General features: G+C 43.1%; 1 protein-coding gene across 3 annotated transcripts; it reads right to left on the bottom strand.

The window, feature by feature from the left end:
• Positions 1 to 4270: 4270 nt before the first annotated feature.
• On the bottom strand, positions 4271 to 24913 carry LOC142459458 (Golgi apparatus membrane protein TVP23 homolog B). Of its 3 annotated transcripts, none has more exons than XM_075561052.1 (8): positions 23950 to 24552; positions 21691 to 21773; positions 18483 to 18627; positions 13469 to 13558; positions 12050 to 12181; positions 7391 to 7519; positions 6915 to 6992; positions 4271 to 6164 (listed from the first exon to the last, which is right to left on the bottom strand). In XM_075561052.1, exons 3-7 carry the CDS (start codon positions 18528 to 18530, stop codon positions 6945 to 6947), a joined length of 447 nt encoding a protein of 148 aa, XP_075417167.1. In that variant the 5' UTR covers positions 18531 to 18627; positions 21691 to 21773; positions 23950 to 24552; the 3' UTR covers positions 4271 to 6164; positions 6915 to 6944. The 3 variants fall into 3 exon arrangements, with proteins under 3 accessions (XP_075417167.1, XP_075417165.1, XP_075417166.1); XM_075561050.1 differs by lacking the exon at positions 23950 to 24552 and adding an exon at positions 24770 to 24913 and having other exon boundaries at positions 4276 to 6164; XM_075561051.1 differs by lacking the exons at positions 6915 to 6992; positions 23950 to 24552 and adding an exon at positions 24770 to 24909 and having other exon boundaries at positions 4390 to 6164.
• Positions 24914 to 26179: the final 1266 nt, after the last annotated feature.

The following is a 26179-nucleotide window of genomic DNA, read 5'->3' as shown; positions in this document are numbered from 1 at the left end:
ATGTAATTATAGATTCAAGGTACATAAGAAAGCATTGCTGCTAGGATCCCGGTTCATACAGTATTCCACATAAAACATCTTTAAACACATCTCTGTGGCCAGTGGACAGCCACACCCAGACAAGTCCTTTTGTAACACGCTCGCTTTAGTCTTGTTAAGGTGCCTTCAAGAGGTCCAGTCAAAATTAAGCCTGCTGAGCCAGTTAAACCGAGGCAAAAGGTCAGCTGAGAAGGCTTGCTGATTGTTTGGGAGGATCTCAAAGGGATCATTTTGACAGATTTTCTCAAAAGACAGAGCCATCATGGAGGTTCATTAGGAAGACGTTTTGGGAGCATTGAAAACAGGTGATAAAAAGGCCAGTACAGTTGTGCTGAGGAATTTTTTTCCATCATGACAATGTCCCTTCTCGTCCTTCAAGAGTAGCAAGGGCTGTCTTAGACACATGTCCTCCAGACACCAGAACCCATTCAAGTGACAGCTCTCATCTTGCCCTCTTTAGACTTCGTTTTGTTCCTCAAACCCAAAGAATATGTAAAAGCAACATGAATGTCTCAAGAATATAAAAACTGACATTTTGATGTGATGTAAAGGGCACAGCGTTCTTCATGGTCTAGAGCAGCGGTCCTCAAACTAGGGCCCGCGGGCCACACGGGGCCCGCCGAGGACATTTACCCGGCCCGCCAGGTGTTTTTTGCCTCTTTTTTTAAAAATTTCAAAATGATATATATAAAAAAAATAAGATATATGCAGTATGCATAGGAATTTGTTCATAGTTATTTTTTAAACTATAGTCCATCCCTCCAACGGGTCTGAGGGACAGTGAACTGGCACCCTGTTTAAGAGATGGAAACACTGCCTTTTGAATCTATATAGAATGATATAAACTATCTGATAGAGCAGATGCTGAGAAGTAATAGCATCAAACTTTGATATTTTCCTTTAGAAAACTTTGATTTCAGAGCAATAGTTTCCTACTGATCCTCATGTATTTGGATTTAGATCTTCTCTCAACAGTTTTATTGGCATGTAATTAACATACACATCACACAATAGTCCAGTAACACCAGGAGAGTTGTAGTCATCACCACAGTCAGGCTTAGGGCATTTCTCCATCCTTGTGCTCATCCCTATTAGCTGCCCTGCCCCCCTAAGCGCCCCCGCCACACCCCCAAGGACCCATTAATGCAGCTGCGATCTCTCTAGATGCACCTATCCTGGATTGCATATATACAAAATCATTTTTTAAAAACAAACTAAAGCACATTTTTAAAACTCCAACTGAAAAGAAGGCAGAAAATATTAAAAAGTAGAACCAATGTAAATGGATAAGGGCGATCAAATGATAGGGCACTAGGTGCTAACCTCGCATCAGCAACAATGCGTTGTGTACGATAGCAAGGCTGTTCACACCCCTAGTCCATGGTCAGAGGGGACGCACCCAGGGCTAATCCACATGCATTTCCCTCTCACATTTTTAAACTGAAACAGCTCAAAAACGGGTCAAAGCAGAGATGAGACGATACTACATCTTAACCTCCGTCTGCCAGAGTCGACGTGACACTGCCGTCCAATCAGGGCTACTCACGTCCCTCAACAATGCTCGAAAGGGATTCGCTGGAGGCTACAATCACGCAGCTGGGGAGCCTGCAAATTGACTGGGCTTCCACGGTCATCCAGGGCTTTCTGTAAACCAGGTGCTCAAAACTCTGATACCATCCATTCCCTTCCTTAGACTTGCATCATATTATTTACAATCCTTGGATGACACAGGTCGGTGTGCTTCTTCCATGTGGACTTTGTTAATGCCTGACTTAGGTGGCTGCTTGTTTGAACACATGGCTCTAAGACCCCAGTTGCTATTTGGATGCGCACTTTCTAGTTTCCCCACCACTTTCCTATAGCACCCATATCTTCTGTAATCTCTTCATGAGGGTGAGCATCAAGCAGGGCCATGCTATAAGAACTGATTGTCCTTACATTAGGGCTAGAAACAAATGCAAGTCTGGGGTCTTAAAAACTTGTTTAAAATAACCAGCCATCTGAGTGAGGCATCTGCTAAGTCTAAGTGGAAAAAGAATACTAGCCTGTGTGATATAAGGAGCGTAAAAAATAAAATCTTGTGGTAGTTATATAATGTCAATTTGAGACTTGAGTAAAGGGGTGGAGTTTAACCTGTCAATCAGGTCGTAACTTGACCTCATTTGGAGCCCCTAAGGAGATAAATAGCTCACTGGAGGCAAGATACTTGCTCACTCCCTGGGAGACATGCTTGCTGACAAGACACATGGAGACAGGCTGATGGCAGCCTGAGCCTCAGAGCTGGTGGAGCCATGTGGAGACCCACCAGTGCCGAGATGCTGCCACTGCCACAGGATCCCCAAGACTTTCCACCCACTGGCCTATGATCCTCCTGCATCATTGCATGTGTGGCCTGAGTCTGAAAAGGAATTTATAGATTGGTATTGGACATATGGACTTGATCTGGACTGGGCTGTTTTCTCAATATTCAATGCTTTTGTATATAAAGCTCTTTCTTATACATGGATGTCTATGAATTTCTCTAGTCAACCCAGACTAACATAAATTCAAATCACTAACACAAATCCAAATCCAGAAGAGGGGCTGATATTAAGGCTTACATTCCGAACACTGTTTACAGGTTATGGATGACAGTGAATGACCAAAACACATTTGCAGGCTCCCCTAAGGAGATTAAGTCTCTCTGATGAGTCCCCTCAGACTGTGGACCAGGGATGAGAAGGGCCTTATCAAAGTGCATTGTAGGGTGGATCACTGTAGTTGTGGTTAGGTGAAAAAGTGATGCCTTGTCACCTTGACCCTTTGTATATTTGCTCCAGGTTATAGCATTTTCTTTCTTTTCACTGAGATTTTTGTTTTATTGCCGTTGTTTTGGTTTTTTTGTTTTCTGCTTATGAAATCCAGGATAGGTAATAATAGAGACAGCAACTGGACTACTAGTCCTAGGGACACGGTGGCGGAGGTTGGTGAGGAAAGGGCAAGTACAAGGAAGAGACATGTCCTAAAATTGATTGTGATTACACAACTCGTCTGAATATGACTCAACTATTGAAATGTGTGATGAGTGAATTATGTCAATAAACTGCTAAAATAGTGTGTGTGTGGGGGGTAAAGGACCATAGTACCTACCCAATGGTGAAAGGATGCACCAACCCACAGTTTCCCTGTTTATTCAGAGGAGGTATTCTTAGGCTGTACAAGGCATGCTTTCATCTTAATTATGCCACTGGTTCAATTCATCTCCTAGGCTGATCCAGAAAAGATAACAGAGAAACCACCACCACCGACCACCCTGCCCTATTTCGAAATAATTTCTCAACTATGATGACATGTTCACAGTGAGGTAGCAGATTTTAATTTCCAAAGATGTCTGCCCATCTGCCATGCCACACTTTTCCTACAAGGCAATCCAAATACTCTTCCCAGGTGGTGAGCCTTCTGTGATCTTGTGACTGCTTCCACAAACAGAATGACAGAAACGGCACTACGTACATCCCAAGAATGCATTTTTACCTTGTTCTTGAGGGATGTCTGCTCTTTAAACCCAGAGCCAAGTGGTGAAGACACCCAAACTAGCTCACCCAGAGACCAGAGAGATGACACGTAGTGTTTCTAGCCAACAGCCAGGTTGAAATCCCAGCTGAGAGCAACATCAGCTTCCAGTCATGCAGCTAACCATACCCTTGACGAGCACTCCCCCCCCCCCCCAACCATCAAGTCAGTCCAGCCTTCTCATCTTATCTTCCCAGCTGATTACCCAGATGCTGAGGAGCAGAGATAAGCTGTCTCCCACTGGGCTCAATCCAAATTCCCATCTCTCAGAACTTACGAACAAAATGAAATTGTTTGACACTTTAAGTTTTAGAGTGATTTGTTATGCACCAATATCTAGAACAGTGGGAACTGTCACCATCAACCATACAAGCTTAATTACTACAAAAAGAAAAAGGAATTCACACTCCCAAGTATTTACTCAATCATGACATCTCAAATTGTGCACTAATGGAAACAAATGACGAGGATGCCACGATTGGCCTGGTGTGAGACAATTCAGTGAAAGTATGAGCAACCAACCAACAGTTAAACAGTTTGTTTCTCTCAGAAATTCAGAGGTAATTCAAAGCTGCTCTCCCCAACAGATTAAACTCTGACAATCTACCTTATTTTCTGCCATTTACAAATTAAGACATTAACCACATGGTCCAAGATAGCTAACCAAGCTCCAACTAGTAAGTCTATACTTTAGCTACCAGGAAAGAGATGAAATCTCCCTTTTACAAATAATTTTTGGAAGGCTAGTCATTGGTCAGAAATAACATGACCACACCAAGGTACATCAAGCCAATCTAAGAAATGTTTTTATTCAAGGATGCCCTGCCCCAACTTATAACTGGAGGTTCTGACTCTGTAATAAGATGGATAATGGGGGGTAAGTACCACATGCTTATTCCAAAATTCAACGCATATCTGGTTTAGACAGAGGTTCAAATAAACATAGTTGCCTCAAGGAGTGTTATCAACATGTCCTCTGGTAAACTCTCAACCCAAAAGATTTAGGTTAGAGCTTCCAGATTAAAACTAAAACCACATCTTTAGAAGAGTCTCATCTAATCTCACTAGATGACATTGCCAAATACAAGTAAAATAGTGCACGCTCCCTAAGAGACAGGCAGTGTTACTGGGTGACAAAAAATGGTTAATGCCTTTGGCTGCTGACTGAAAGGCACCTCAGAGAAAGGCTTGATGATAACTTCCAAAAAGTAGCTATTGAAAATCCTATGGAGTACAATTCTCTCTGTAACACACGAGTGAGTCAGACTCAACTACATGGCAACCAGTGGGTGTGTGTTTTAAGAAAGGGAAAGAGAAACACAAGCATCTCCTTTCACAACAGTCAATCTTGAAGGCTCGTGTAATGTTTCCTTTGGCAAACCACTCAACCTGAGGTTCAGTTTATCATCTGTAAACAGAGATGACATACAGCAGGCTTGTTGTGAAGATTAAATGAGAGTACACATCTCAAAATGTTTTTGTAAACAGTAAAGTTTTATACAAATATAAAGTTATGCACCTTCAAAGCTACACTTATTCAATTAAACAAAACACCCTTTAAAAAAATTTAACAATGTATAAATACAATCACAAAATAATCTGTTAATTAAAAGATTCCAACAAAATTTACAGTATCTACAACAGAATTTCAGGTGCTACAATTCGGGTCCTGTCCTGTGTATGTTGTTTAATTTACAGTTAAATACATTACTTTAAGAAATATTATTAATATAAATACATGATTTGCAAGATCCCATCAGAGCAAGAAGATTCATCTAGCAGAATGTCTTTATTATGACAAATATCTCAATAACTATTCTCACTATGACATAAGAATAATACTCTGAGTGTAAAAGATCAATTTAATTTAGCCAAGTACCACTGAAGAGCTTCTAAGAAATTCCTAAGGAAAATGTGGCTAGCCTATCCAAGATCCCTGACATTTCCCTTAAATACAAGCGCTGACAATTCCAATGATATGAATTGGGCCTTCAGTACATATTACACATAAAAGGAATATTTTAGAAGCTCTAGTTAACACAATTGGCCCAAATTTGACTTGTACTTTCTCGTGTACATTTAGGATGAGAATGATTTCTAACACACAGTCACACTACAGTGACTATTCTCCATGGAAGTGTTTCTTTCTTCTTAAGCTCAAGAGAAATAATACTCAGAGAGCCTTTAGACTAAGAACATCCTTCTACAAATAAATATGAATCAAAATGCAAGTCTCCAGCACATGTACATATGCACACCAGCACTCACATTCATATGGGAAACATGGACATCATAAGACCATGTGTGTGCACAAGCACACCAGGAAGTAGATGCTGACATGTTTCTCGTGGTGCATCCTCAACTTCTATAGAGGAAAGAAAAACTTACCATGAACACTACTTGTTTTTGTTTAAAATAAAAATCATAACTGAAAAAGCAAACCCAAAACTACTCTTTGCAACAGGTACAAAGCTCTAGAAGGTTCCACGAGCCAAGGATCATTTCCGTTGTTCCCCATTGTAACAGGGCAAGTAGGCTTCTCCACTTTAGGAAGTTTGCTCCTCTTCCAGGTTCTGCAAAAGAGAAAAACTCCCTAATATTTGACTTCACTTCACTTACTATAGATTTCAGAGCAACAGGCCCCAAGGGAACATTCCCTATCTGTAAGTAGAACAAACTGTCTTACACGCAGTGGCCTAATTACATTAAAGTTGGGCACATTAGAGAAGGAAATAAATGCACTTCCAGATGTCCACATTGTTCCCTTTATCAAGAGCATCACCAGGTGCCATGTACATCTATTAACATCATCTATATTATGTGAGGTTCAAGACTGCATTTCATCTCCATTCAACGCCCTCCTCCCCTACCAGAGAAACACTGAAAGCCCCATAGAAAAACCTTACTCAACACACACATGCAATCACCATAACGTGGCCACAGCAAAGGTATACTGGGGTCATGTAAAAATATCTTCAGGAAGAGAATCGTGTCACTACAAGAGCATTAGTTTTCACTACCTCATCTCTTTTATACAGGAAACTAAACAATGGGAAGAATAGTAAAACTGGAGTCAAGAAAGCTGGGTCTAAACTTTAGCTTTGAATCACTTTTAAGCTGCATGTTCTTGAGTATATGCCCCAATCACTTGGGGCTTTTATTTACCTAAAGCATAATCCCCGGACGAATAACATCAGTATCCCCTGGGAACTGGCTATAATTGAACGCTGAGCTCCCCCCAGATCCATGGCCTAAGTTACTCTGGAAAGAAGGGTCCACCAATCCACATTTTTAACAAGCCTCGTCGGTGATGCGATGCTCACCTGAGCTTCAGGACACAGGGCTGTTTAACCCTACGTGCTGGACACCCCGAATAGCCTCAATGACAGTGGGCTTCCATCCTGCACAAACATCCAGTGTTACTCATGTGAAGACCTATTTTTCACAAGATCTTTAAATAATGCTATCACTTTGAAAGCCCTGAATCAAATAATTCTATTAGGGATTATAGGAGAATGTTTTATGTTGGGGGAGAGGGGTGTTTGTGCAGGACTCAATACTTTAAAACAATTTTAATATGGTGTTATTTTGTTTTAGCTTGTTTCTGTTATCGACTTAAAACCACACCAAAAAAGGTTCTTCAAAAGTATGCATTTAGAGCTACCACAATTAATTCAAAGCAAGTGAGTTTAAGGCAGTTATATATGTATAAATTATATAAAGCATAAAAATTAAAGCACCAGAAGTTAAACATCACTGACAACATATCAAGATTATCCTTGCTCCTCAAAACACTTACTTGTCTTAAAAACTGCTTTCCAAGGTAAGAGGTAGCCATACTGGTTAAATTCTTTCTGTTGCCTACTTTACACCTGATGTAGCCATACAGGTTGGCACCTTGTAGCACCACACCCATGATAACCACTGCCTGGGAAAAGAAAAAAAAGTAATCAGGAGTTACTGGTAGGAAATTGTTTCCTCTACGCCATGGATTAAGGCAATGTAGCCTATTATTCAAGAAGGAAGGAAAAAGCAGCTTTGCACAACAAGGCACTCCTTAAATTGCCAGACAGCCCCAATCCAGTGTGTGCTCTGTAGCAGGCATTCACTCATTCTTCCGAGTTTTTCCAAGGCACCGGCTAGCCCCTGGGGGTGTAGCAGAGGGAACCCTTTCTCTCCCAAATGCTTCGAGTCGATGGTACAAATATTTTTTTAAAGTAGGTAAGACTCAGAGAAAACTCAAATGTGCACTATTTCTCTAGGGCCAACAAAAGAACATCCAGACAGAGACCTCGTTCAGTAAGAGATGGATCTCTGTTCTGTGCAGATGATGTATGGGTGTCGGGAGAGCCACTGCAACATCTCAAGGTGCAAAAGGTGTATACCTTCCACAGTGGGGGAGGAGCGAGAGAAAAAGTACACTTCCACAAAATTTTTTCTTTCTTGTGGCCACATCGGTGATACTACTGGTGGCTCCACTAAAACACAGGAAGGAGAAAAAGAAATCCAAACCCACTCTGACTATCACAAAGTAAAATCAACTAGGACAATTTGAGTTGGTCCTATGGTTAAATACAGGGGTCTTCAAGCTTTCTCTACAAAAGACCAGAAGGCTTGGTAAGTCATACAAACTTGGTTCCAACTGCTTAGCTTTGCCTTTCTAGCCCCAAATCAACCAGACATCTTTGTATTCCAATAAAAATTCACCCAAGACCAGTGGTAGGCCAGTTTGGACTGCAGGCTATAGTGTGTCGATCCGTACTTTAGAACAGGGGCTCACAAACTTTTGAGACAGAGGAGCAATGTCCCTCCAACAATTTAAGAATTATTCAAGAGCCATAACTATATTGTTACAGACAAATCACTATTATCTGAATATCCTTTAACATTTCTCAATTTTACTCCAGTCACATGTACCGAAAGAGCCACATGTGGCCCGCAAGCCAGTTTGCTGACCCCTGTTCTACACTAAACCCTTCTGCTACCAGAAGGATGACCAGGAAATACTTACACCTTCTGTAAGTCAGCCAAACAGAACGTCTTCTTGACCAATGCACACTCGTAACAAGCTCTAAAGCGGATCTTTGTTAAACAAGTGGGGAATTTATGTTCAATTAAAGAGCAGGTTCTAATATTCAGAAAAAGAAACGAGGTGGTGCTTTCTGTTCCAGACTGGTATTTATTTCACGGTGGCATAGTGGGTTACGTGTTGCGCTGCTAGCCTCAAAGTCAGCAGTTCCGAACCACCAGGCACTCTTGCAGGAGAAAGATGAGGCTTTCTCCTCCCCGAGAGCTATCCCCTCAGAAACCCAGAGCGCTAGTTCTGCCTGTCCCACAGGGTCGCTGTGAGTTGGAAACAGCTCGACAGCAGTGAGCTCTGTTTGGAGTTAACATCATTAGAATTATATAAAGTTCTACCTGAATCAACTAACAAGCTCTACTTTTTTTTATCAAACAAACCTTCAACTCCCACGTTTCTCAGACTGGGACGGACGCCTCCCAGCTATGCACAGGCCAAGACCCCACAGGGCACTGGAACTCATTGAGTAAAAGAAGGTCCTGAGGCTTTACTTTCACTTAATGGTAACCAAAACGTAAATGTATTCTTGCTAGAACATGCAGAATTAAAAAATAATATTTTTATTGGGGGCTCTAACAGCTCTTATGACAATCCATACATCCACTGCGTCAAGCACATTTGTACATATGTTGTCATAATTCTTTTCAACACATTTTCTTTCTACCTGAGCTCTTGGTATCAGCTCCTCACTTTTTTTCCTCCTTTCCCCACCCTCCCTACCTCATGAACCCTTGATAATTTATAAATCATCTTTTGGTTTGAGATGTAAAGTGTAGAGAAGCCAGATCTCAAGATCTCCATTTAAGACAGCAGACAGGTGTTCAAGGGCTCAAATAGTGTAAATGTTTAGAAAATGATGACGACGACTTATGTACAAATATGCTTGATACAATTGATGCATGGATGGTTATAAGAGCTGTTAAGAGATTCCAATAAAATGATCTTAAAAAATAAAATAAAAAAGCAGGTGTTGGGGTGGCAAATAAGCCAATACCAGAAAACATTAAAAAGGGCTGGAAGTCGGAGAGAATTACTGGTAGCATGGTGCAGGCCTACAAATTCCTCCTCAACATTTAATCCAACTCTACTCTCCAATGAAGCTTCAAGGGACATTGGTTAATAACCATGACCCCAATTTGAGACAGAAGGACAAGCACACAGACAACTCTGAGATTTGTTCAGAACCAGTTGCAAGAGCAAATGCTCCACCCAACCAACAAATACACAAAGACTATACTTATCATCAAGTCAATTCTGGCTCACGGAGACTCCGTTTTCAGAGTAGACCAGCAAGCCCTCCAGGTGTTTTTTTTGTAATGTGATCTTCATGCAAGATCATCAAGACTCTCTTCCAGGGTGCTATTTGATGGAGTTGAACTGCCAAACTTTAGATTAATTGTAGAAGACAAGCCATGTGAACTGCCTTTACAACTAACAATGACCACCCCCAACCCACCCATAAAAAAAAGGAAGTGTAGGGAAATCTCTGGCACCTTGTGTAATGGCACCTCCCTAGTGGGAAGAAAGCGGGAAAACCAGAGTAGGGCTGACAATCACTGGAGGACACAATCTCAAGAGAACCAAAACCAAGTTCACTGCCATCAAGTCCATTCTGACGCGATCTATCCTACAGCACAGAGTAGACTTGCCCCTGTGGTTTTCCCAGACTGTAAGTCTTCATGAGTAGAAAGCCTCATCTTTCTCCCACCAAGCAGCTAGTAGTATAATCAGTCTTTCCTCGGAGTCCCAAGGCAGTGTAAACAGTTAACATGCTCAATGGATAATTAAAAACTAGAGGTTCTGATCATTGAGACATGTCTCAAAAGGAAGTTCTAGTGATCTACTTCTAAAAAATGGGCCACTGAAAACCCTATGAAAGCGCAGTTCTATTGATACACCTGGGGCTACCATGAATCTTCACGGCAACTAGTTCTTCCTCTTCTGCTTCACGGAAGTACAAACATCTGCTAGAAGATGACTGTGGCAGGCTCCCACAGGTGATGCTAAGGCTCTGAACCTAACCAACTACTTAAAGCAGGAGGCAGAACCAGACTAGAATTCACCCTGAACCAGGAGACAGGAGCTCCACATCATGAGAAAAAGCCAGGCAGCCACATCACAAGATCACCTAGTCTGCATTCTCCTCTGTACTTTCAAGACACACACACGCACACACAATCTTCAAACTGTAGCTAACAGTCAAGCCCAAATGTCTGAGACAACATGAGAAGGCAATCAAGGAGAATTCACCAGGTACGCATGAGCAAAACAGAAACAATGAGAAGGCTTCTAAGTAAAACAATAGCCAAAAAGAAAAAAAATGAGGACAGTATGCAAAATGAAGAGTCTATTCAGGAAGAAATACAACCCACCAAGTTAAAAGCATTGTTGGAAATATATCACCCTATAGAGAAACCTAAAGATGAGAATGAAAAGGCAAGTCACTGAACTGACTGCCATCAAGTCAGTTTTGACGTGTGTTGACCCTAACGGACAGAGACGTGCTCCACAGGCCTTCTGAGTCTGTAAATCTTTACAAGAGTAGATTGCCTCAGCTTTCTTCCAGGGTGCCTAGTAGGTTTCAACTGCTGACCTTTCAGTTAGCAAGCCAAGACGTAACCCAGTGCACCACCTTCAAAGAGATCAGAGATTAGCTAAAATACAATGAGCTGCAAGAGCAAAGAAAATCCCAAGCAGTCTTCACTGACCCCTCTGCTTAAGTAGCCTCCAAAGGGGTCAGAACCCACAGGTTGAGAACCACTGTTTTAGCAGCTCCTTACTCCAGAGAGAAAGCCGGACTCTCATTTGTGATTATGCTAATAGACTAAGAGTTCCCCAGAAGTAACACTATGACTCCAGGGAGCAGACTGTAAAAGACAATCTGACCACTTCTTTGTGAGCTGGAACACTTGCATAGCTCTGTGGCCTGGAGCACTGGACCACTACATGTTGGGGTGATTTGTTATGAAGTAGACAACGGAAACAGATCACCATGCTGTCAGTGTCTTCAGAAAAGGCAGCCCTTTTAGTTCCAAAATAAACCAAACATGCTTATTTAGTTTGGGGAAGTTTAGCATGGACCGTGGCATTCCTCTCCAACAAGCTGCTAATGTGATAAAAAAAAAAAAAGGAAACCTCTGTACAAAGTGAATTCAATCAAATTTCTGCTCTAGACTAACATCCTGAAAATTCAGGGAAACGAGGCCCTGAGCAAACCCCTGTTGTCCATCCAGGACTTAAGACAACACATGAGTTTAGAAGCAAACCTTGGGAAACTCACAACAAGCCCGTCTATGTGAAGGGCTTGCATGGTTGCTTACAACTTGAGCCTGGCAGACATCAAAATGGATTATCCCAGCGGTCTACCTTGACACTCACCAGCCATTTGATTCTGAAGGAGAAAAGAGCACTGAAAGCAAATATCACCCACAGCACAGGGCACGTAATGAGTCCTAACCAAAAAATTCTGGATTCAGCTTCTGAAACAGTTTTGCTCTCTGGAGAGGAGGCCTATAAAGGAATATAAATAATCACTGTGATATTTATCAGTAAAAACATTTTTAATAACATTTTACTTCAAATTCAGATATAATATAGACAACTCATCCTGCACCCTCAACCCATGCCCCCCCAAATATTTTCTTACCACTATTATGATTGTAAGAGGTGATTTTTAAAATATACTGTAAGCTCGAGAAGTCTACATTTTCAGGATAAAAAACCAGTTTATCCTAGCCCAAACAAAAGTTAAGTCTCTTAACAGGTATCTAGTCAATTCTTACACCATATATACTCAAGTATAAGCCAACCCGAATATCAGCCACGGCACATAATTTTACCACAAAACTGCATTAAAAATGTGGTGAAAAACTCGGCTTATCTACAAGTGTATACGGTATATGTACTACTCAAAAGGAAGCTGTGGACAATAATACCTTAAGGGTACGGAAGAGGAAACCAAGGTTAGAGTCTTCCTGAATACTAAAAGGTCAAGTCAGGCTCCAGACAAACAAAACTGAGGTCAAGGGATTCTGGACAATGGCCAAAAACGCATCCAAAGGGGTGGTAAGTTTTTCCAGGCAGACTTCCTCATATAAAGTCTGGGCGCGCAGAATCAGTGCTAGCACTTTCTGAAAAGTAGTTGCTGTAAAGATCCAAGCAGCAGGCAAGCAATTTAATTTATACAAGGGGGGGGGTGTCTCAAAAAGTTTGTGGAAAATTTCCATTACCTTTTTAGCTCTACTTTTCCACAAACTTTTTGAAGTCCCCTCTTACTGTCTCTAAATGTTTTGTCATCTGTCTACTAGGGTGAGCTAGGTGTTCCAGACTGACCTCCTATTTGATGAAGTGTAGCACGCAAACCCAAAACAACTCCCAGAGCTCCTGAATTCACAGGCTCAAAGAGTTGTCTGCTTTTGAACAATTAGGATTTTCTATACATGTAGGAACCCCTTCTTGCTTCCCCACCAGAACTGGAAATGGGTGAGGGAGCATGGACAGAGCAGGCTACCAGACACCACTTATCAGCTGTATTTAGAGGGATCCCTGGAGCTATCAGGCAATGCAACACCAGTAAGCAGAGAGCCAACAGCTGAGCACTGTGCACAAGTCCTCTAGTTCGGTCATAAAGATACCTTGTTTCTATTCTGAACTAGACAAAAAATAGTGCAGCTTTAGAAACCATCTAGTTTAGTGCTGACATGTCAAGTGACTTGGAGTGGTGTTTCGGTCTTGAGAACATCGTTCAAATTAAACACTTTAGGGACACCGTTCAGAAGAGGAAAGGAAGCAGCTTACCTTCCTGGCCTCAAACACCCAGTGGCTCTTTCCATCCTCATCGATATGATTCCACCAGCGCAGGCCAACCATTAGTCTGCCGGTGACATTCTGGTCAAGATGAATGCATGTTTAAATTAAAAAGATGAACACATACATACACACACTTATTTTTAAAAGTACTATTTGAAGGTCTGCCATAAATTCCTATCTTAAGTGCAACATTTCACAAGCAAATCTTCAGCTTTACTTCCATAATGTCCAGTGAATAAGGACCATTACAATGTCTGGTCTGGCCAAAAAATTACATAAAATGGCAATAGCAGTAGAGGGGGCAGCGTGAACAGTAAAATCCATCCATAAACACTGCCCCTTCTTGGAATTCCCTTTTGGCAATCTTGTCCATTTTCCATTTCTCTAATTTGTTCCCTCACTTTTTGGTTTCTAAGATCTACTTCCCCCCCCCCCCCCCCACAGATCCCAACTGTGGCTACAATTACCTGTACCCACAATTAACTCAATATCCCTCAAAATGATCCCAGGCACTGGCCCTTATTCAGAATCTCAGATGTACCAAATGCTCCTCTCATGTTTCACTACCTATTTAACAAATATTTGCTGAGCTTTGCACGGGCACTGTGTTTGGTGCTGGCAATAAAATGGCACATAATAGACACCATCCCTGTTCTCATCAAGTGCTGGGTGGTGGGGGGCAAGAGGTAATCAATCCAAGCACAAATGCATCATCACCATTGTGCTCAGTGCAGTGAGGTGCTTTTCAGGAGAGTAGAGGAAGATGTGATCTAGGCTGGTGCAAATCATAACGTACAGATTTCCAATCTGGGGTCCATGAGCACACTCAGGTTTTATGAACTTAAAAAAAATGTATCCCAAAGTCAAAATTTTATAAGGTAGAAATGCTAACATTTCTACCACATAAGAGACTATGTAAAAGAGAAAAGCTGGCAAAGAAATTAGGAACGTTCAAGAGTTTTATTTGCTAAAACTGCTTCTAGAATATTTGTGTTTACAGTCCTCCATTTCTAATGCTACAACTTCATTTATCTTATTATTTTCCTAATCTCTAACAGGCTTGCTGTTTTGGGTTTTTTTAAAATCATTTTATTGGGGGTTTGTACAACTCTTACCACACTCCATCCATCCATCCACTGTTTCAAGCACATTTGTACGTTCGTTGTCATCATCATTTTCAAAACACTTTCTTTCTACTTGAGCCCTTGGTATGAGCTCCTCATTCTCTCCCCCCCATGAACCTTTGACAATTTATACATTATTATTTCATGTCTTACACTGACCGATGTCTCCCTTGACCCACTTTTCTGTTGTCTGTCCCCCAGGGACAGGGTTATATGTAGACTGATTGTTTGTTTGTTTTTAACTCTGGGCCTGTTTAGCCTAGTATTTTCATTTTTCTTATCCTGTAGTCTATGGCTTTCCTCTTTATTAGGGGAAAGCATTATGTTTTTGAAAGAGGCCTTGGGATTAGCAATTGCAGGAGTTCCTCAGAGGAAGAGAGAGAGTCTGGTGGCCGGCAATGCTCCCAGGAGACGGCACTGAAGGAGGGTGCCGAGCGAGCTGTTCTTTGAGAGAAAAGGATGCCCAAACAAGCTCCACTGGCAGCAGGACAGGAACTACAGCTACTCAAACGAGGGAAGTCACCCTCCTTTTCCTTGTCATCTTAGGCACACTTCAAAACTTGGACCGTAAGGCTCAGATCTTTAAGGCCCAAACAATTTATATTTACAGATATGTTTATCTTTACACCAAGATATTTAGAAAACTTGCTTTAAAAACAGTTTCCAAGTGTTTGAATAATTGTTGCCATGATTTTAAAACAAATGACTACTTAGCTCTATGGTCCTGAGTTACAACATATACGTAGGAGCTCTTAGACTTTCTTCATAGTACTTTTACATCAAGTTTTGTGTCAAAAACATTAACAAGGCAGTATCTCTGTGGGACACAAAGTTCTAAATACTGTTACTAAATTGACCTCAATAATGTTTTCATTCAGATTCTTTTATAACAGTATTTATTGTTTTACCACTTTTGTCTATCAGAATGAGGTTTGTTAAAGACTCAAAGCGTGATGTTTCTTCCATCCTCTCCTAATGTTTCTAATAATCAAACCCATGGTTTGATGCACTGTTAGTCTGTGAGTAATTCTCACTGTATCTGTGCCTTCGTTAACATACAGTGGCATGTGTGTTGTTGTTCCCTTTGATGCTAGCTGATCCTGGTTTCCATTTTATCTAACCATGTTAGAAAGAACACAAACCATATTTTGTTTGAATTGATCTGGTATTACCATTACCTTCTTGAATTTTTCCTACCATAGCTAATTTTGTTAGTTTCCTTTTGGTTAGACTTTGATTCTTGACCCACAAACCTTTTGAAGCCTCTTCATACTTTAAGCTCCCTGGAGGTAATCGTGTGTGTGACTCGGGTAAATGTGAACTGTCAGAAGCGGTAACCACGAGCCACACTCGGGATTACACTGCAGAGAAGTCCCTTAGACCAGATAACTGAGAGCGACAGTGACTTAGAATTACTAGCAGAATTGTGTACTAAAGTTTATCATACCTGGAATGTCTACTAGAGAGATTAAAATGAGTAATTTCTTAAGAATTACAGGCCTAAAATATAAAATAACAAAATATATGCAAAACAATGTACCACTTTGGGTACAAAATTACTGACATAATTAGACCGCCATGGAGGTTAATATTGTATTTACTATTATAATAATTTTAAAAAATATTTCTGACATTTTATACAATGCTTTGTAACATGTAAACTTCATAACTGTTCCTTCTTTTGCTATATGAACTATTTTTTACTGTTCCTATCTTCACCAATGTTGTGAAAGATACACCCACTTGTCTTAAATTTGACTACTACTAACCATTCAAATTTCAAAACTATTATTTAACATTTGCTACTCTATTCTTCAGAGTAAAGAATAATATGAAAACCATATATGAAGAATAATTAAATCGTTTATTTTTAAAAACTGCTTTGTCTTGCTTTGTCAATATCATCTGGGGATTAGAGGAAGTTTACTTTTTATAAAAAATCTTTTGAAAACTAGATTTGGATTCATAATAATTATAACACTTTTATTCTATCTCATTTCAGAATGCTACTCTAGATGATTGCACAACTCTTCTTGACGTGACTGACCTAGAATTGTATGACATGTGAATTATATGACAAAACTGTTTAAAAAATAAAGTTAATGAAAATGGAAAAACATCCTGCTGTACACTATCTCCGTGTGCATTGTAATAAAGTCCCAACTCTTGATTTAAGTTTGCGTCTTACCTCAGCTGGACAGCTAGCTATGTGATTTTACCAACAAAACCAAATGGGCGGCACTGTTTAAAGTCCTTGGTTTCCAAAAGAAAAATGTACTTTTGGGCCACAGTGTTTTGAACCTTAAAACCCAAAGTTAAGCCTCTGGCTTGCATTTGACTACTAATCTAAAGATCCGAACCCACCCTGGTTTCTTGTGTCCAGAGATTGGAACCCAAGAGAATCCAATCAGGACAGTTCTCTCTATAGCACATGGTTGGGTTGCGGGGAGGGGGTGGAGGTGGTGTGTGTGGGATCCCAACTCATAACAAGCAACCTTGTAGGACAGGGCAGAAGGGCCCTGTGAGCTTCTGAGACTGTAGCTCTTCACAGTCTTTCCCCGTGGAGCAATTGGCGTTTTCACACTGCCACACATCACAATCCTCAACTTTAGAGGGCTAAGGGAACTGACCACTAACCTTTGGCTTAGCAGTTGAGCACTTAACCTTCTCAACTCCCAGGCATCCTAGAATCAGTTCCAGGAATCTCAAAATTCCTATTTATGGTTTGAGGGTTTTTTATTTGTCTTGTCCTCCTGCCACCATTTTACTACAAAATTTTTTACACACACATAAAAGCTGAACTTTATAATGAGCACTCATATACCTACCATCTGAATTCTATACTTATCATTTTATTATATTATCACACACACACACATATATATATCCCTCCCTAACTCTACCCATTATTCAATGCCTTTGGTTTTTAAAAAAATCATTTTATTAAGGGCTCATACAACTCTTATCACAATCCATACATACATCAATTGTGTAAATCACCCTTATACATTCGTTGCCCTCATCATTCTCAAAACATTTGCTCTCCATTTAAGCCCCTGGCATCAGGTCCTCATTTTTCTCCCTCCCTCCCTGTGCTCCTCTCCCTCATGAACCCTTGATAATTTATAAATTATTATTTTGTCATATCTTGCCCTGATGCCTCCCTTCACCCCCTTTTTCTGCCCGCAGGGAGGAGGTCACATGTAGATCCTTGTAATTGGTTCCCCCTTTCCACACACCCTCCAATGCCTTTGGGTTTAAAACCACTTCTTACACTCCATCTCCTACAGCAGGGTTTCTCAGTCTCAGTATTAATGGCATTGCGGGGCTGGATTAAGTCTTTGCAGTGGCGGATCCTCCTACACACTGCAGGATGGTAGAGGCATTCCTGGTCTCTACCCACTAGAAGCCAGTAGCATCCACCTCCCTTCAGTTCTGACAACCAAGCGTGGCAGACAGTGCCAAAGTCCCCTGCCTAAAGCACTCAGTAGGAACCTTTGCAAACAGTATGCACGCCTTTGTAACCCATACTGGGTGTTACACAATCTTATCTCCCACACTGGGAGGTAAAGCCAAAGCAAAACCAGTGGTATGATTAAAAGCAGTACATAGGGGCTGTGGCTGCAAGTCACATTTCAGTTGTTTATTTTTACAGACAGCATAGACTGATTAACCACACAGACAACTCCGTTGTCTACATACAGCAGTGTAAGAACCTTCTTGTAATCTGGCATACCCAGTATTTTAACACAGGTAAGGCCTAAGGGAGCAAAAGGATAAAGACTAATCCAAAATGCTTAATTGTTACATTTTTCACTTTTCATAAATTACTCAATCTCAACATATTAAACGTGATTTTAAAATAAAAACAAACCTACCTTCACTGCCCAAAAGTCACATGATAATAATAAAATAATCGTCACCATACAGGCAATAAAGCTGGTGTTGAACAATTCACAGAGCAGATAAACTACAATTGCACTGACTCGAAAGAATAAATGGAAAAATGATGCCACTGGGTGTCTGAAAACCGAAGCATAAGAGAAATGCAATTACATTTTACTACAGATATTAACAAGTACAGAGTATGCATCACTTAAGTCCGTTTGGATACTCGCCTGAACACAAAAATGTTGGTGGCAGTGGTTCCGCAAGCACGTTGCATGTGTATTGGTTACCCCTAAACCTTTTAAAGACCCCCAACCCAAACTCTTAGAGCACTTGTCCTCAGATGGGGTACGCAGGCAGGTGAGGCAGAGGATACAGCTGTTGGAGTGGGCGATTCTGGGCCTTCAGGGGGAAGGGTTACAGGGCCCAGGCTGCTCCTGCTGCTCAACCAGGCAGAACAGTGGGTGGAGTCAAAGCGCTCCACTGCACTTCCACCCCTGCCTCCTCAATTGCCACTACTGCCCCTTCCAACCAAGAGTGGTGTTGACAAGGATAGTCAGAAATGGGGCTCTGATAAGGTGTTTTGTTTTTCTCTCTTAAAAAAAATCATTTTATTGGGGGCTCATACAACTCTTATCACAATCCACACATCCATCAATTGTGTAAAGCACATTTGTACATTCATTGCCCTTTTAAGGTAGTCATACAATATCCAAACCACAAAGCACCCTGTTTTAGTGATGCATCATGGATGTTAAGCAATACAAACTTGTAGACGGGTTTTGTCAAAATCTACTGCATTTTCTTCCTAACCCAACCCATACAATATCCAAACCACAAAGCACCCTGTTTTATTGATGCATCACGGATGTTAAGCAACACAAACTTGTAGACGGGTTTTGTCAACGATCTGCCTCATTTTCTTCCTAACCCAACCCACCCAGTCATCAAATTGGTTCTGACTCAGAGTAACCCTACAGGGCACAGCAGAGCTGCCGACCACGTGGTCGCCAGCCCACTGCATGCACCACTGTGCCACGGGGGCACTGTCCTCCCACGTCCTCTTCTTTAACTAAGTTATAGAAAACAGCCCATCAACCCATCTCTAAAGCTGAATCAAATATCAACTTTCACAAAATACCTAACAAAACTTTTCCCAAGCATGGCTCAGATTGAGCCTACTGACTTGAGCATAATGGGTTTTCCCAAACTTGAAGGAGAAAGGAAATTATACCCAGGATTTAAGTCTTACTTCACATATCTAAAAATCATACCAAAAGAACTTAAGTTCTCAGAGCCATAAAGTTAGTGTTGAGAGTTTTGATTTGTTTGGTTTTGTTTCACAGTTTGAGTTAAAATTCATTCAGGACATAATTCACCAAATAAAATTATATACTTCAGTGGTTTTTTGAACTGTCACAGAATCATGCATCGATCACCACCCACAATTTTAGAATTGTTTGTGAAAAGAAATCCTGGCTTTTAAAAAGGTACAGGCATCAGCAGTCACTCCCTCACTTCTCTCCCATCTGCTCACACCGGCTAGCTAAGTGCTGTCTCTAGCAATGGACGTTTCATAGCAATGGGATCACAGGCGGTCCTTCGTGGCTGGCCTTTCACTTTCAATTGCTGCCAAGGTTCAAAAGAGTTGTTTCATTAAGTAATTTTCTTTAGAAAAAATAAACTGGAAATAGTAAGTATTTGGTATGTTTGGCTTAAAATCATTATATTATTTTTTTTATAAATGATGTCATTCTAGACAGCCACACGGCCCAGGGTGGGGAGATGAAGCCCGGGAGGGTGGGGGCCCGGAGTGGGGCCAGCCTCAGCTCACACCCCTTAGAGCTCGGCTCTCGGGGTGGGGTGCAGAGGCGTGGCAGACAGATGGCAGCACTGCCCAAGGCCAGCAGGAGTGGGGCTGCAGGCTGTGGAGACAGGTGGAACAAAGCTTGGTCTCAATTATAGTTCCTGCTTGTCAGCCTCCTGCTGCCTCCCAAAGGCATTCCACTACCACCTGACGTCACCATAAGGAGGAAAAAGGGTGACAGATTCAGAGAACACAACTTCGCTCACCCCAAGTGAAGAGCACTTGAAACACTCAGTGAGTATCAAAGATGACAGTCTTCAGTGCGGATTACACCTCAATATTACAAAAACAAAAATCTTCACAACTGGACCAATAAGCAACACCAGGAGTTCATTTAATTTGGAACCACAATCAGCACCCATGGAAGCTGCAATCAAGAAATCAAAAACAATGTACTGCCTTGGGGACTGTTTTAAAGATGTCACTTTGAGGACTCAGGTTTGCTTAACCCAGGCCGTGCTATTTTCAGTCTCAAATACATGCAAAAGAAATAAATAAGGAGGGCCAAAGACCACAGAAGTATGATGCTTTTGAACAATGGTGCCGGCAAAGAAGTGAAACATTCCATCGACTACCAAAAGGACAAGCAAAACTACCCTTGAAGAAATACAGCCAGAACACTCCTTAGAAGCCGGGATTGCCTAGTCTGTCTCATCTACTTTGGACTTGTTATCAGAGAAGAGGGGCAGTGAACAAAAGAAAGACCCGCAGTGGGTGAGGCTGTCACAGTGACTTCAACAATCGGCTTGAACATAGCTCTGGTTATGAGGATGGAGCAAGGCTGGGCAGTGTTTTGTTCTGTTGCACCCACAGTTTCTATGAGTCAGAACTGACTCAATAGAACCTAGCAGCAACAATATGTGAATAATGAGCAGTTTTGAGCTATAAATAGCTTTCATGAAAAATAGTAAAACATTAAGTGTTCCAAATATGTAATTCTGAAATTTGGACCATAAAAACTTAATGTAACTACAAAAACTAAAGACATGGCATTCATGTTTTTAGTAATAAGATGTGATTATTTGAAAAATCAGCACCAAGTAAATTTCCATATGCTAGATATGAAAATGAGGCACCACCTGCCATCTGGTCAATTCCAGTGCATGGTAACACCCAGGGTTTCAGAGTAGACCTGTACTCCACAGGGTTTTCATACACCAAAGGAGAAGCTCAAACGTCACGTCTATCTCCGACTGAAGACCACTTAGTGATGTGCAATACTCACAAGCACACCGTAAGTAGTCTTCCTTGATACATCATCTGGCATCAGTCTGTGGACAGAGCAACACGGCACACTAACAAGGCAAGTGTCTGTTAATTCCACGGCATACCTGACTTTGGATTTTTTGGATCGATTTGTTGTCTCCTCCTCTGCATCAAACAGGGACACATCTTCAGTGTCATCATTACTGTCCTAAAAGAATAATTAAATATCCATGAAATTCAGTATTTTTCTGCCAACAAGGCAGCAGGCTGCTCAAAACAGAAGACAAGTCGGCAATGTGGTCACAGTCGTTAGGAATCATAACCTAGACAGAACATGCACAGTGACCTTCGCCCTGCTGCCACCATGCAGCAAACAGCCCACATCGCAATCCAAGTATCTGCTATCTCCATCCTCACTCGAGGGACTGAACACTAAGGGGAACCCACTAGGGGTGTAGGTGATGCTCACACAAATTACATCTTTTCTCTGCTGCTGCCTCTCAAGTCAGAGAGAAAACCAAGGGCACAGGGATTACAAAATCAGCTGACTGCACTCTCACCTCCATGCCCCCATCTCTGAACTCGCTTTCCCCATTCAAGGATAACCCAAAGGTTTGTGCTCCAGGCTCCTTTGTTTCCTGTCTCCTCGGGGGCTTGTTCCATCAACTTTCCTTTTTTCTTCTTTTGTGTATTTTCTAGTCTTTCTATGAGATCGTTCTAATCAGCATATAAACTTCTTTGAATGTTAACTTACTGGCCAAAAAAATGCCAGAGGGGCTTCATAAAGTTTGTGGGAAAATGCCATTTCCCACAAATGTCTTGAAGCCCCCTCATTTTTATAAGCGCTGAACCCGAATCTTTCTGGCTATCACCCCACAAGCATTCCTTCTTTTCGCAGCCAGGATTCTAAGAGTGGCTCACTCCTCAACTCGCTGTATAATTCACCTTCAGTCTCAACCACCACAGTGACACTGCTCCTTCTAACTTTATTCTCGCCAGTCATTACCAACCTGTTTGCCTTGAGCTCTAGCCTTCCCCCCCCCCCATACCCACACAGTAATTGTAACATGGAAACCATACTGTCACTCCTCAGCTAAATTTTGCCAACAGCTCCCTTACAGGTAAAATCTAACTCCTTCCCAACCTGCCTGAGATTCCAGAGCCCGATCTCCAGACAACACACTTCAGACAACTCCTCATCCTTGGCACTTCAGGGAAACATAAGCGTACTCCTGAAAACACTGTGGGCACCATCACTCTGCTTTGATCGTGTCTTCACCCAGAAAACGCTTCCTTCTCCCTACCAAACTCACCACAAGACATACCAAACTAACCTTAAAAGTTTCTGTGCAAATAGTGAAATAGCTAAGAAACTTTCCCCGAAATTCTCAAGCACATTTTCCCTCCCTGCAGTTCTCACAGCACTCAGATAAATCTCTATTTGAACCATTATCCCTGGGTACTGTCACTGCAAACCTGAGCTCCCTAAAGACTCTCAGTGACTATTAGGAAACACAGGCTTCACAGTGCAGGAAGTCCTTGCAGAGCACCTGTCCAAGTGGTACAATGTTTGCTGAAAATAAGAATGAATAAACAGAGGAGGCCATTACCTGCAATACAGTGCACACTGTGATCACTATCAGTAGAAATAGGAGTGCAAATAAGAGCATGGGGGAGGGGTGTGAGACAGAGGTTGGCTTTCCTTAAAGAGGGCTGGAGAGACATTTCAAGAAAGAAGTTTGATAAATCAAGGTCTCCTGATTACTCCTCTCTCTCCTGGTTAGTTTTTACCAAAAGTACAGGGATGTGAATAAATTAATTATGTATAGGGAATGACCACATAGGAAACAAAAAAGTGGGGTAGGAGTTAAGGCTGAATATGCAAAATAGATTAAGATCCATTAAACTAAAGGTTCCCAATGTTAGCTAAATGCTGGTGTTTGGTGAAAAGTTTAACAACAAAAACTGATGGTTAACAAGGAGACAAAACTGCTGTCTGGATTCCTCCCCAGGGTCTCTGATACAATTGATTTGAGGTGTGGCCTGGGATTTAAGCTTCCCATGTGTGACAAGGCTCAGCACCCCTGAACAACGCTATGAAATCAAAAGCTGGGGCCTTCCCCTCGGGAGCCCCACAGTGCAACACTCATTCGTCCACTAGGATGGCATTGTACATGCAATCATACCGTCCCCCTCCTTAAAACCCACAGCACCTTGAAAGGCTGACAGTTTATGACCTGTCTCTTCTCCAGCTCCATGCCCTTATCTTTGCAGCCTCAGAGGCCTATACATATCAGGGCTGAATCCCCAAGGTGTAGAGCGGGCAGGCAGAGTAGTAACTGAAAGTGCACTACAATCTTTAAGAAATATTAAATGTCGCTCACCAAGCAGTGGTCGGCTACTAAATTAAGTCTTCAGGTCTGGACCCACCAGCCACTCCACAGGCGAGAGATGCTGTCCGCTTCTCTAAAGTTCACAGCTTGGAAACCATATTGGGCAAGTCCATTGTGTCCCAAAGGATAGCTATAAATCGGAATTGACTCCACAGCAAGGAGTTAACATAGGGGCCTGTTTTTAAATCTCTGGCTCCAAACATGCAGGCTATAATTAACTTTAAGGGTATCAATGCCATCCTCTTCCGAAAAACCCAGTGCCATCCAATCGCTTCCGACTCAGGACCCTCAAAGGCAGGGCAGAAACGAATCACCTACGTGGACCATTAATCACCATCAAAGCTCGGTTAGCTAAGCAGCCTCTAGGGGCCAGGTGAGGGCTTGGGACAGGGCCGAAGTCCACTTCCCCTCGCCCCGGGCACCGCCAATGGGTGAACACATCCCCCCAAACTTCACCCGAGAATCCGACACCGCGCACAACGGGGATTGACAAGTGACAGGGCGCTTCTGCAGCCGCCAGGACACCCCGAGAACCGCCGCGCCGGCGCAGCTCGGGTCCCCCCGGCCCGCTCTTCTCAGCTGAGCCGGCCGAGCACGCGAAGTCTCGGGGCGCCCGGCGCCCCCGCCAGACCCCAGCCCGCCGTTCTCCCCGGCCCTTCCTCCCTCTCTCCGCTCGGGCCGCTCCTCTCCCAGCTGCGGGAGCGGGCCGCGCCGCAGTCCCCAGGCTCCGAGACGACGACCAGCGCTCTAGCACACTGCCGCCCCGGCCCCCACGGCCCGCCGCCCTCTCCAGAAGCCCACGGCCCCTCACCTGCTGCAACATGGCGGCCCTGCGCCAGCCCCACTTCCGGGAACACGTCAGCACGTCACACGTCAGCACGTCCCGGCTTTAGAGCGCACGCACTCTCCAGGCACCGGCCGGCCGCGGGCCAACCACCAGCGCCACAGCTTCCCCACTTCCGCCTCGGGAGCGTTGGGGGAGGAGCAACTCCGGGGCGGGGCGCGCGGGGGCGGAGCGCGCGGGGGCGGGGCGCGCGGGGGCGGAGCGCGCGGGGGCGGGGCGCGCGGGGGCGGGGCGCGCGGGGGCGGGGCGCGCGGGGGCGGGGCGCGCGGGGGCGGGGCGCGCGGGGGCGGAGCGCGCGGGGGCGGGGCGCGCGGGGGCGGGGCGCGCGGGGGCGGGGCGCGCGGGGGCGGGGCGCGCGGGGGCGGGGCGCGCGGGGGCGGGGCGCGCGGGGGCGGGGCGCGCGGGGGCGGGGCGCGCGGGGGCGGGGCGCGCGGGGGCGGGGCGCGCGGGGGCGGGGCGCGCGGGGGCGGGGCGCGCGGGGGCACAAGTTTCTCAGAGGAGAGAGCGCTGCTTTCCTGCACTTGGGAAGATACGAGGTTGCACACGGGGACTGTGTCTCTAAGCCCAGTATGGTAATATTGGCTTAAAAAAAACCTTTATTTTAATGCATTTTTTAATGTATTATCATACCTTACCATCTTTTTTTTTTTTTAACCAGGTTATCTCATAGAAACATCTAGGTTTCTGGCTTTTCTTGAAAAGGGGGAAGCCAGCCAATGCTGTTGCTCTCTGTAGGAGCTATCCTCCCTTTGGATACCGGGCCATAGTTTCCAGGCCCAGCTACCTTCTTCGCTACATTCTTCACCAGGACACCATTCCTCTAAAAGTTGAAAATAGAAACCTCCATGTCCTCACTATTCATGGCCCTTTTTGCGAAAAGGATGAATATGATCAATTATCTTCCTACCCCAGGAGTTAGCCCTGAGATTAAAAAAATAATAATAATAATACATTTTATATCAAACCCATTAAGACCTTCTCTCCTTCAAGGCTCTTAACTTGCCGAGCTTTATCAAGATCCCATGCAAAACTACTAGGAAACATACATTTTTTTATGTCTAGTACCAAATAAGTGATGATGAAAGGGGATTTTTTTAAAGCTCATGGTATGGAGTCGATTCCAACTCTGTACAGAGTTATAGACTTTCTGAGGCTATAATTCTTTATGAGAGCAGAAAGGTTCATGTTGCTCTGGCAAAGTGGCTGGTAGGCTTGAACTGCCAACCTTGTGGCTAATTTCTTATGCTCACCTCTCCCTCCATTGACTCCCTGACACTAGGTTTCCCTAAGTCTCCTTATAGAAGTCCTAGTGGGATAGTAGGTTAAGTGTTGGGCTGCTAACTGCAAGGTCAGCAATAACCAACCACTCTGGGAGAA

Source organism: Tenrec ecaudatus, chromosome 10 (assembly GCF_050624435.1).
Source record: "Tenrec ecaudatus isolate mTenEca1 chromosome 10, mTenEca1.hap1, whole genome shotgun sequence".
Lineage (NCBI taxonomy): Eukaryota > Metazoa > Chordata > Mammalia > Afrosoricida > Tenrecidae > Tenrec > Tenrec ecaudatus.
The sequence above is the reverse complement of the archived record's forward strand: the minus strand, read 5'-3'. Positions and strand labels throughout refer to the sequence as shown.

Excerpts from the sequence above, each read along its gene's own strand:
- LOC142459458 (XM_075561050.1), bottom strand. Across the intron at positions 18,628-21,690 it reads TCCAAAAAATCCAAAGTCAG|ACACCCAGTGGCATCATTTT; the intron begins GTATGCCGTGGA and ends TTCGGTTTTCAG. Across the intron at positions 12,182-13,468 it reads GGGTGTTTGAGGCCAGGAAG|GCCTCCTCTCCAGAGAGCAA; the intron begins GTAAGCTGCTTC and ends ATTCCTTTATAG.